Source organism: Peromyscus maniculatus, chromosome 6, assembly GCF_049852395.1.
Source record: "Peromyscus maniculatus bairdii isolate BWxNUB_F1_BW_parent chromosome 6, HU_Pman_BW_mat_3.1, whole genome shotgun sequence".
In the NCBI taxonomy this organism is placed as follows: Eukaryota; Metazoa; Chordata; class Mammalia; order Rodentia; family Cricetidae; genus Peromyscus; species Peromyscus maniculatus.
In genome coordinates this window covers 64,177,913-64,190,162 of record NC_134857.1, presented here as the reverse complement: position 1 = coordinate 64,190,162, position 12,250 = coordinate 64,177,913, and the positions used below count along the sequence as shown (strand labels likewise).

Here is a 12,250-nt window from a genome sequence, read left to right as displayed (position 1 = left end):
CGTGCCAATCATGGGAAGCTTTTGTCAGCACACCATGGGGGAGAGACTGGAAGCCTGCACAATGATGACTGAATGACTAGGGGTGCCACACCTTGACCAAGATTGCCTACTTTTGGGTACTTCTTGCCATACCTAAACTTAAACCTGTGACAGGCTGGTGGGTTTAGAATGTGTTAAAAATGATAAGCGGCGCTTGTTTCCGTGCAGAAAGGTCACAAGGCATGAGCCATGAAAAAACCCAGGATCAGAGCTTTATTGGGGGGTGGGGGGACAAAAGAACCAGGAGTGGGGAAGACGCACGTGCAGAGAGAGAGAAAGATAGAGATAATGGGGGAAAGAGAACAGAACAGAGAGAGAGGAGGAGTCTGTGTTCGGCCTTTTAAGGCACAGGTAGGCTTATGGAGCTACACCACGCATGCGCTGATTGTGTGACCATGCTGCATGCATGTAATCACCAGTGCACACTGATGATGTAAGACACAAGACCCTTTGCTTAGCTCCTGAACTGTGCATGTACGGTCACGCAGCTGGAGTTGGAGTGGTGGTAGAATCCCAACAGGATGGGGGTGTCATGCCCCTCTTTATTTGGTCGTCTTCCTGATATGGCTACATCAAATAGTTCTCCCACATGTCAATCCTTTCTGGAGCAGCCTTAGAGATATACCTGAGGTGTGTTTTGTTGGTGACTGGCACCTACCAGTGCAGTTAATAGTCAAGGCTAGCCATCACTGTAGGGTCTCCTACACCGTATGTAGATGTTGCTGCTAAGAATCTGTGGATAAATGAATGGTTTTGTTTGTTTTGAGATGGCATCTCATGTAGCCCAGGCTGGCCTAATACTCCTGCACTCCTCCTTCCCTGGCCTCCCAAATCTTGAGATTATAGGTGTGAGCCACCACACCAGGCAGAAATCAATGGCATTTCCTCAGCTTTGCTTTTAGGATTACAAATGAGCAAACTCAGTGGACCTGGGAAGTTCAACGAGAGAAGCACAAAGAAGAGCAGTTTGCAGCGTTAGGGGAAGGGGGCTGAAAGATGTTTGCTCAAGTGTCCCAGAAATCCAAGGAAGGCAGGCAGCTGCTGCAGAGCCGGAATGCTTATCCACGTGGTCAGCCTGTAGAATCCGACTTTGCAGAACACAGTTCGCTCTCGAATTCGCACTGCTGCTTACTGATCGAGTTTCACTGATTTTGGAAGGGTCAGTTAGAAATCCGTAAGAAGTCACTTTGGAATCCAAACTCACAGCTTAGATGGCAGCAAATGCAGGATAGGGCTTTCTGGGAGTCTTCTTATCTTCACAACGTCTGGATTTGCCAAGGAGGAACATGATTGTCACCTACTCTTTCAAAGACTAAACCCATGGAGATTGGAAAACCAAATCATACTTGAGCCCAATGGTACCTTCTCTGGGTGCATTCTTTGTCCTAGAAGCAAATCCCTTTCAAACATATCCTCTCTCCCATGAAGCGACTTTTCGTTTTTGTTTTTTTTCGAGACAGGATTTCTCTGTGTAACAGCCCTAGCTGTCCTGGAACTTGCTTTGTAGACCAGGTTGGCCTCGAACTCACAGAGATCCGCCTGCCTCTGCCTCCTTTAGGGCTGGGATCAAAGGTATGTGCCACCATGCTCAGCATGAAAAGGTTTTAAGGCACCAACACATTGGCCCTTCTTTGAATCTCCTTGTCTTGTACAGCGCCCAGGCATGTGTGTATGTGAAGAGGTCTTTCAGGTTGTTCCAGCAGGTTCAAGGATGTAGCTTTCAGAGAGAGAGACAGACAGACAGACAGAGGCAGAGAGAGAGACGACAGACAGAGACACACAGAGAGACAGAGAGAAGGCATGTGTAACTCTCTATAGAGCCTTAAGAAGGATGAGATGTGAAACTGAGGACAGAAGAGAACCCTTGGTTTAAGAAAAAAGTCTGGCTTCAAATCTCACTTAGATTTACAGGACATTTCTTTAGGTAAACAGGAATAAGGATACCTGCTCTGTGTCTGATCTCCCTTTGCAAAGGTCAAATGGAATCATAGGCACAAAGGGGGTTTATTAACTTGTTTAAACGTAGGAGGTTTTCCGCTTACAATTATTCCTTGCTGAGGAAGATAGAGCCATGTCTTCTGTCTAGGCAGTTTTTAGAATCACTTGAGATGCAAACATGGGCCAGGGAAAGGGAAGTACTTAGCTTCAAAGACACAGGTAGAAGTGAGAGCCTGGACTCTTCCTGCTAGGAGGGAGGATGGGTGGCCGTTGTTCAGCACACCAGCAGGGACTGGTCTGGGTGGAGGAAAGAAAGAAATCTGTGCTGTCCTTATCCAGTCGTGTCCTAGACAAAATGCTGTGGTGCAGGTCTGGATGGTAGACTGGAGAGTAGACTCTTTTAACAGATGCTGAGCAGAAATGGATGCTAGAGATATACTGGCAGGGAGACAGTGTTGAAAAGAGGGAGCCCAAGTTGCAGCTTTTGAGAATGGAGAGAAATCAGAAAAAGAGTTCAAAAGGTGTGTTCGAGGGCAAGGCGAGGTTTTGTGACTGGAGGAGTTAGGGTTAGAACCTGGGTCTTGGCAGCCCTGGCTAGCTAGCCTTTCCTATTGGGCATCAACAAGCTACTTCAATGAATAAGCGTCGAGAGCAGAGAAATATCTATTCAATGTAGCCACATCGGTAAGACGACTAAGTAAAGAGGCACATGGCACCCCCATCCTAAGTCCATCAGCCTATCACAGATTTAAGTTTAGGTATGGCAAGAAGTATCTATCCATAAGCAGACGGTCTTGATGAAGGCGTGGTACCTCTAGTCATTCAGCCATGGTTGTCCAGGCTTCCAGTCTCTCCCCCATGGTGTGCTGACAAAAACTTCCTGTGATTGGCATGAGGTTGCAACCTTTAACTTCTCGCAGCGGGAGACACCTGGGCGGGGGGAGAATTCCAATTTCTTGAGGCTCATTATTAAAATAATCTATTAACCAAAGGGAGAGTGTAAGTGTCCCTTTGAAATATTTCCTTCCTGCCAGAACCCTTGCAGTAGGGTGCTCGACTCAGCTAAAAAGCCAGCTGGGACGCAGCTTTCTTTTTGGTAGCCTAGGGGAAATCCCACATGGAGCCACTGGCCTCTCAGTTCTGGGTTTCCTGCCAAGTTTTGGTGCCACACTTAGCTCCCTGTGCAGACCCCTGCAGGCGGCGCCAGCCGCACAGGGCGGTGCTGGCAACCGGGAAGTTCGGGCCCTAAGCTCGGGACATCCCCTTCCCTCACTTCCCGGTCCTCGAGGACCGAGGCCCAGACAGCCAGAGGGAGCGGGCGAGAGGCGGCAGGTGTCCCCCAGGTAGGTCGGTCGCTCCGTACCCCTTTCGGGGGCAGGGCCAGGGACGAAGGGGCGGCCGCTGGGAGCTCCGTGGTGCGGGCACCCGGTTCCCACGTTGATGCACATGCGCCCCCAGCCGAGCGGTTCAGCTTTGGAGACTGGCGTGTTTCTAGTGGTGAACCCTGCAGGAAGAGGGACACCCAGAGAGGGGAGCAGTAGGATAGAGCTGCGGCGGGCGCCTGCGGAGCCCGGAGCCCGGGGCAGTGTGACAGGTGTCCTGTCCGCTTGTCTAGCTCCGGGGTCGCCGAGGGGAGCCTCTGCAGTGCCCCTGAACCCTGCTGACCGAGGCACTGTCCCAGCATTACCGGAAAGGGCTGTCCTCCAGCCCAGCCCTCTCTTGGCCCCTGGCTCGGAGCCTGGTGCAGAGTCGGTAAGGACATTCTTTTGCTGGAGGTGTGTCCGCAATCACCCTTTCGAACTAGGAAGCAGTGCAGGTTGTTGTAACTTTTTAGAAGTGGAAAAAAGATGTCTCACGAGGCGGTGCACAGACTATTCCTTTCTAACTGTGATCTTGCTTCTGTGTGTCGGGGCTTCTCTTCTCTGTGTTCCTTACCTCTGAAGCATCCTCGCATCTCTAGTCAGAAAACAGCTTAACGAAACCGCGTGCAAACGCAGTGTGTGGAGTTCTTCACATAAGGACTCTCTGAAGGGGACCTTAAGGCTTCTTCGGTTCCATAAACGAGAACCTTGTATTTACATCTTAGACGCTGGGAAAAGTTTTTTTTTTTCTGTTTTCAAAAAAGAGAAATTACTTCGGATGTAAAACGCTCAGCTTGCTGATCTGACAGAAGGTCTTGCTTGTGTTGCCGAATCTTTTTTTTTTTTTTTTTTTTTTTTTTTTTTTTTTTTGGTTTTTTGAGACAGGGTTTCTCTGTGTAGCTTTGCGCCTTTCCTGGATCTCGCTCTGTAGACCAGGCTGGCCTCGAACTCACAAAGATCCGCCTGCCTCTGCCTCCCAAGTATTGCCGAATCTTTAGCAAAGAACAAAAGATGGGTGGGGAGGCTTGGCTTAGACAGAGTGACCCTCTTCCTCCCCTAACGGGAAATAGCGAACATCATGACTATTGGGAAGTGTCTTATTTCGCCATATTCCAAGTTTCTTTCTGTTCCAAGAACAGAAAGGAATATTTGCACCTTAAACTTTTAATTTTTACGAAAATTGCCAGATGTTGACAGTATGTTTTGGAAGTATCTAAACTATCAGTTAACCTTTTTGTACTTCTAAATTTGTAAGTGAATTAACATTTAAACTGGATAAATGCCCAATGAAAAAATCACTCCCCCATGTTTAAGGAAGTCAAGTTAAGAGAGAACACACAAAGTAGGGGGAGAATAAAAAGTACATAGGCAATGATTGGAAACCTCAAAATATTAATTATACTGAATAAGAGGGAGTTCATTTAACATCTTAACATCTACAACCTAGAGATGTCAACTTAACATGCACAACCTAGAAATCATCTGCTAGTTTATCTTTTTGAGACGGTCTGATCCATCATGGGCTGGCCTTGAACTTGCCTGTGGATGACTTTGAACTCCTGCTCCTCCTGCCTCCCCCTCCGGAGTGCTGGGATCACAGTGTGCACCACTGTGCCCTGTCATTCAGTGCTGGGGATCAAAGGCGTTGTGTGCACTAACAGAGCACTCTGCTGGTGAGCTCTATCCCAGGCCCGTCACCTGCTGATTCCAAGAGACACATTTCTTAAGGACACTAAAAATCAAAAGGGCAAATGCACCACCAGTTATCAAGAGAAAGCTATAAAGGCTGGAGAAATAGATTAGCCATAAAACACACTTGCTCTTCTTCCAGAGGACCTGGGTTCGGTTCCTAACGCCCACATGGTTATGGACAATCTGCTGCCTTTTTTTGGCTTCTTAGGGCACGGTCCACATGGCGCACATGTATATATATTCAAGTAAAACATTCATATATATATAATAAAGTAAGTGCTTGCCACCAGGCCTGATGACCTGAGTTCAATTTCCAGAATCCACAAGGTAGAAAGAAAGAACAGCCTTTGTCAGATTGTCCTCTGACCCCCACACATGTGTTGTGGCACATGTATGCCCCTCCTCCCCAAAATTAACAAGTGCAGAAAGTATTTTGGAAAATCGTGGTGTTATTTAACTGAGCAGATATGGCCATGGCACATGGATGCACGGAATAGCTACAGGGTATCGGGCCCAGAAGGTACACCGGGAAAAAAGTGTTGGATTCTCCCATGGAAGCGTATTGGCGAAGCGAGACAAACTGCCATGTTTCATTCACATTCATCTAAGCAGTCCCTGTGGGTTTGGACATAGCTCTTTGGACTTACCTCTGCAGAAAGAGAAGATCTAAATGCCCCTCATCTCAGCAAACCCCCTCTGCCCAGGGCTCCAAACCATCCTCCTGTCCGATAGTAGTAGATGCAAGGCAGACTTAGCGGGCATGAAACTTTGCTTTTGGTCAGAGAATGGGCTGTTTCCGGACCTTCATTTGGTGCACGTGCCCAATAAGAGAGGTGGTTTAGTCCTTTGGGATCATGAGCCAAGGGCGCAACGAATCAAGGAAGAGACATGCTTGATGAGGCATGCCAGGGGCATTTAAGAAACCTAAAAACCCATATGGCCAAGTCTAGTTCATGTCTTTAACTATTTGCTTGTTCATTCCTCCATGTATTCGTTGGTTTATTGTTCGACCCGTGCTTACTGAGTCCTGCTTTTTTTTTTTTTTTCTCAGATGACTGTGTTTTTAAGTTCCTTCACTGGCAGACGAATATCTGTGAGTGCTATTGTATATATCAGGAAATTAAGTTTTAGTCCTCATTCATGCATTTGCCTCTAACACATTGCTTGTACACATGCACTCAAGAGCGGGGAGATGCACACGAGAGTGAGAATCACCATACAACTGATCACTCATATATGCGTCCTTCATTTTAAGGTCAAATCTTGGAGGATGCTACGTGCTCTGTGGACTTTCTGGATCTTGGTGGCCATGACAGGCCTCTCCAGGGAGGGCTGTTCTGCTCAGGCACCTCTGTCATGTGATGCTGCTGGTGTGTGTGATGGCCGCTCCAAGTCTTTCACCTCCATTCCCTCAGGACTCACAGCAGCCATGAGGAGCCTTGACCTGTCTCACAACAAGATCACTTCCATTGGCCATGATGACCTGCGGGGGTGTGTGAACCTCCAGGTTCTGATGCTGCAGTCCAGTGGAATCAACACAATAGCGGAAGGTGCCTTTTCTTCCCTGAGCCGTCTTGAACATTTGGACTTGTCTGATAACCACTTATCCAGTTTATCTTCCTCCTGGTTCAGTCCCCTGTCCTCTTTGAGATACTTAAACTTACTGGGAAATCCTTATAGGATACTGGGGGAAACGTCACTCTTTTCCAGCCTCACAAATTTACAAACCCTCAGGGTAGGAAATGTTGCCACCTTCAGCAGGATTAGCAGAATAGATTTTGCTGGACTGAATTCTCTGGACGAACTTGAAATCCAAGTGCCAAGTCTCCAGAATTATGAGCCCCAAAGTCTGAAGTCGATTCAAAACATCCGCCACCTGACCCTTCACCTGAGCCAGCCTGCTTTCCTGCTGAGGATTTTTGCAGATACTCTGAGTTCTGTACGATATTTAGAAGTGAGGGATGCTAGCTTGGCCAGCTTCCACTTTTCAGAGCTGTCCACGGATGAAATAAATTCACCGATGAAAAAGCTAGCATTCCGAAGTGCAGATATCACTGACGCGAGTTTTAATGAACTTCTGAAGCTGTTGCAGTATGTCCCGGAACTGTCGGAGGTTGAATTTGATGACTGCACCCTCAATGGAGTGGGCGATTTTAAGCCATCTGAGTCAGACATCGTGAGAGAGCTAGGCAAAGTAGAAACACTAACGATACGGAGGTTGCACATCCCCAAATTCTATTCATTTTATGATCTGAGTAGCGTATATCCCCTCCTGGAGAAAGTTAAGCGAATCACAGTAGAGAACAGCAAGGTCTTTCTGGTCCCTTGCCTGTTTTCACGGCACTTAAAATCATTAGAATTCTTGGACCTCAGTGAAAATTTGATGGTCGAAGAATATTTGAGAAACTCAGCCTGTGAGAGCGGCTGGCCTTCTCTACAAACTTTAATTTTGAGACAGAATCATTTGAGGTCAATAGAAAAGACTGGAAAGATTTTACTGACTCTGAAAAACCTGACTGCCCTTGACATCAGCAGGAACAGCCTTCATCCTATGCCTGACACCTGTCAGTGGCCAGAAAAGATGCGCTTCCTGAACTTGTCCAGTACAGGGATACAGGCTGTGAAAAGGTGCATCCCTCGGACGCTGGAGGTGTTGGATATTAGTAACAACAACCTCAATTCGTTTTCTTTGTCTTTGCCTCGGCTTCGAGAGCTCCACATTTCCAGAAACAAGCTGAAGACTCTCCCGGACGCCTCCTTGTTCCCCGTGTTACTGGTCATGAAGATCAGAGAGAATGCCATAAGTACTTTCTCAAAAGACCAACTTGGTTCTTTTCCCAAACTGGAGACTCTGGAAGCAGGTGGCAACCACTTCATCTGCTCCTGTGAACTCTTGTCCTTCACAATGGAGCAGTCAGCCCCGCTCCAGGTCCTGGCTGACTGGCCGGACAGTTACCTGTGTGACTCTCCGCCCCGCCTGCGTGGCCAGAGGGTCCGCGACGCCCGGCCCTCAGTCTTGGAGTGCCACCAGGCTCTACTAGTGTCTGGTGTCTGCTGTGCCCTTCTCCTGTTGATCCTGCTCATAGTCGGCCTGTGCCACCATTTCCACGGGCTGTGGTACCTGAGAATGATGTGGGCGTGGCTCCAAGCCAAGAGGAAGCCCAAGAAAGCTCCATGCAGGGACATTTGCTATGATGCCTTTGTTTCCTACAGCCAACAGGATTCCCACTGGGTGGAGAACCTCATGGTCCAGCAGCTGGAGAACTCCGACCCGCGCTTCAAGCTATGCCTCCATAAGCGGGACTTCGTTCCTGGCAAGTGGATCATTGACAACATCATCGACTCCATTGAAAGGAGCCGCAAGACCGTGTTTGTGCTTTCCGAGAACTTCGTGCGTAGCGAGTGGTGCAAGTACGAACTGGACTTCTCCCACTTCAGGCTCTTTGATGAGAACAACGACTCGGGCATCCTTGTTCTGCTGGAGCCCATTGAGAAGAAAGCCATCCCCCAGCGCTTCTGCAAGCTTCGAAAGATAATGAACACCAAGACCTACCTGGAGTGGCCCCGGGATGAAGCCCAGCAGGACGTGTTTTGGGTAAATCTGAGAACTGCAATAAAGTCCTAGATTCTCCACCCAGTTCCTGTCCTGCGCTAACCATGGGTCTTTGTGACATGAACTGTAACGAAGTTTATTCTGACATAATTATTTAAGTACCATAGAATTGTACCCTTGAGGATTTAAGTATGACTAATAACTGTGAGCTTTATCTTGAACGCTGTTATATAAATATTTTATATTAGGAGAATGTTTTTTTTTCTTCTCTATTTTATAGATAGCCAAGATCTCTCTCCAGTACTAATATCTGAATAACCTGTTCCCTTAGCACATCTGGAAATGGCACACGTAGACTGGAGATTTAATATTTGCATTGAGTCAGTGTGCTTTTTGTACAGAAGCACAGGGGGTGGGTGTGGAGGATTTGCCAGTCTGCTCACATGTCATCCCTCTGTGTAACATCTCAAGAGCAAGCGGTCACAATATTGGGGGCATTCAGACAAATTTGTTTCTATTCCTGGAGAGAGGGTTCTGTCCCCTCATCGGACCTCTCAGTATACATGACACGGGCTGCATTTTCATGTAAACTGGGTTTGTCTTTCTGAGTATTTGATCGGTTTCTCTAGACATAATTCTTTGAAATAATGTATGCAACACAAGATACAGTAAATCCTCTTTTGCCATGAGAGCATAACTAGTGAGTATAAATAAAATGTTGATTTGGAAGGAGCTGAAGAAAGTCTCCCATGTTCTGGTGCAGACCTGGATTTCAGCTGTCCATTCCCAGTGTCTGGTTACTCTGGCTCCTGCCCCCCTTGGACAATCTGTTGCTTTTTCTCCGGTGAAAAGTCTTGTTTCTAATTCTATAAAGCTTTTCTTTTATTTTTTTGTCTGAAAAAAAAATACATGTGAACATAATATTTTTAAAATAATTATATACCTAGAGGTTTCTTACGATTATTACAAGATGCAGTAATCTGAAGACAAATAACACTGCTGTTAATGCTTTTAAGTAAAATTTGATAGTGCATCAATTTTAATGGGCTATTTGTTAAGAGTTCTTCACTGATTTTCAGCAATATTTATCTTGTGTTGGGAACCACTTTCAAAAAGGGATTGAACTTCCTTTGACCTGTGTTAAATTCCTGGCCAGAGCTAGGTTTGTGTTGTTAATTGGGTTTTGGAGTCAGAGACATTTGGGTTAACTATGCAATCTTGGGCAAGTCACTTGACCTAACTCAAGATATTTTTCTGTCTTCAAAATGGGCAGTCCAAAGAATTTCTATTCTGAAAATGGCCATCCTACCAAAAGTGGTCCACAGATTCAGTGTGACATCAATGAAAGTTTATATGCCATTCTTCACAAAAAAAGAAAAAAAACCCTTGAAATTCATAGGAAAGCACAAAAGACCCCACTTGGCCAAAGCAACCCTAAGTAAAAAGAATACTGCTAGAAGAATCACTACACTTGATTTCAAATTATATTAGAGAACCATAGTCATATAATAGCATGATACCAGCATCAAGACAGATATGCCAAGCAATGGAATAAAGTAGAGGTTCCAGATATAATACACACTGAAGAAAAGACTAAATCTTCAGCAGAAGATGCTAGGAAAACTGGGAATCTACACATAGAAGAATATAACTACACTTTATCGTTCACTCTGCACAAAAATCAACTCCAAATGGACCAAGGACCTCGATATGAGAAACTATGAAACTGGTAGAGAAAAAGGTACCAGGAAGTGGGTTCTTTGCAATGGTATTTCTACCATGCACTGTTTAGGCCATGGAAACTGGTTTATAGGAGAAACGCTGAAGCATTGGGAACTGCAGGTGTGACAAGTCCTTGAATGTTACACTCAGAGATTACTGGCCGTTCCACTAGGAGTTTGGAAGACCAGACTGCAATAGAAAAGCAGACAAGAAAGAGCAGCCCGTGAGGTTTCATGGGAAGACGGATTCACCAGGAATGGGGAGAGGTACCACTCATGTTACAGTCCAGCAAAGAATTGGTCTAGAGTCTGCCTCTGTTACGAAAGTTTGAGGAAGGGTTAATTTATTTGGTGGGAGAAATACCAAGACAGTGTAACCGATAGGCTGGGAAATGGTTTTTGCTTGCTGGTGTTAGCGCCACATTTATAGGGAGGAAGAGAAGGAAAAAGTAGAGCAGATTTGAAAACTCTGTAATGTGGCAAGGGAAAGAATGTGAACATGTTTCAAGCTGTGAACAAAGCAAGTGCTATAGGAAAGAAAATGGCAGCTGCTAATGGGATTAGTACAATAAAGAGGAAACCATACACCCTGAACTGGTCAAATAAGAAATGTAACTCGAGGGCAAGATTCCATCCATTGAAGGCATCCATTGATGTAGAAATGAAGGACTTGTACTGAGAGCTCATATGGAGGGCTACTGAGAAACAGCAGCCTGAGGAGGTTCAGCCATGGAGGCTGCAGTAGTCATAGTCCAAGGGGGGTTGGATCCTTGCTAAGCTGGCGGCAGGACTTGGGATCATCTGTACGGTGCTTGTTTTTATAGGCATGCGAGATACAAGAGTAGTTGGTGATCAAAGCTTTCACCAGGTTTCCAGAAACAAACACAAAGAAACCAAACAATAAAAAACCCAAACAAACAGAGGAGGGGAAGCAGTGTGTAGCTGGGTTGGATTCCTTGAGGGAAAGTCCCGAGAGGCCTATGTGTGATATAAGTTGCAGTAAAAACCTAAGATTAATGGCAGAAAAATTTGCAGGCATCAAGTGGAGCTGCTCTCAGAATTCATAAGTACTTCAAGGGGCAGGGGCAGGGGGGCAGTGCTGGGAGGCCCTGCTGGTCAGAGGTTTCGGTCGACCATGGCCTGGCAGCTCTCCCTGAGCTCGGCAACATGGAGGACTCCCTCCCACGACAGAAGGTGCTCTGCTCTCTACCTGACCTTATTTGGAGACAGTTTCTAGGCCTGATGCCTGACTTATCTCTAATATAAACCCTTGACACTTATACAGTACCGGGCAGAAGATTTCCCCCCTCCCTATATGGTAATTAGGCATTGTGCTAGGAGCTTTATAATAGGAGTGTGCTGTTTAATGCAAATTAGGTGATTCCCCAGCTACCATTCCCAATCCTATACAGCCCCTATACTCTGGAATAAAGCTGAGCTGTCTCACTGAAGCAGTCTCCCGGAAGGCTATTTCTGTCATGTTCAAGGACCATCCAAGGCTCTTCTGCCCCTTTGTCCTTGCAGGCTGGTGGCCCTGAAGAAAAATGGGAGCCCACAGGGCAGAGCTGCCAAGCCCATTGGAGCTCAGAGGATGCTACAGTGTGCCTCAGCTACCACGAAGCTGCATGGTTTGGTGCTGGCCCTGCTGGGATTTGGTCCAGTGTTGTCTTCCTATGTCCCCATGCTTCCTCTTTGGGAATGGGAATGTGTAATGGCTTTAAATTAGAAGTATGTAGCTTGTGTTTAGATTTTTCAGGAGCTCATAATTATGAGTTTGCCTTGAATCTCTGGAGAGACCTTGGGGAAGGTCTCTCCAGACAAAGTGAGATGTGGGATCCTTAGGACGTGGGTAGGACCTAGCGGAAGGAAGCTAATTCACACTGGGTGTACCCTTGGAAGGGTATTGGTAGCTAGATCCCGTCCTTCCTCTTTTGCTTTTTGCTTAT

The 12,250-nt window shown here is 46.5% G+C and overlaps 1 protein-coding gene and 1 long non-coding RNA gene across 3 annotated transcripts; one reads left to right on the top strand and one right to left on the bottom strand.

Moving 5' to 3' along the window:
- Positions 1 to 243: 243 nt before the first annotated feature.
- Positions 244 to 3,477, bottom strand: LOC143273880 (uncharacterized). The gene is made up of 3 exons (XR_013052136.1): positions 3,341 to 3,477; positions 2,790 to 2,907; positions 244 to 1,351 (listed from the first exon to the last, which is right to left on the bottom strand). It is a non-coding gene; the product is annotated as an uncharacterized LOC143273880 (long non-coding RNA).
- On the top strand, positions 3,189 to 9,476 carry Tlr2 (toll like receptor 2). 2 transcript variants are annotated; one of them, XM_006985316.4, is made up of 2 exons: positions 3,189 to 3,320; positions 6,286 to 9,476. In XM_006985316.4, exon 2 carries the CDS (start codon positions 6,301 to 6,303, stop codon positions 8,653 to 8,655), a length of 2,355 nt encoding a protein of 784 aa, XP_006985378.1. In that variant the 5' UTR covers positions 3,189 to 3,320; positions 6,286 to 6,300; the 3' UTR covers positions 8,656 to 9,476. The 2 variants fall into 2 exon arrangements, with proteins under 2 accessions (XP_006985378.1, XP_042135137.2); XM_042279203.2 differs by lacking the exon at positions 3,189 to 3,320 and adding an exon at positions 3,381 to 3,729.
- The last annotated feature ends 2,774 nt before the right edge of the window (positions 9,477 to 12,250 follow it).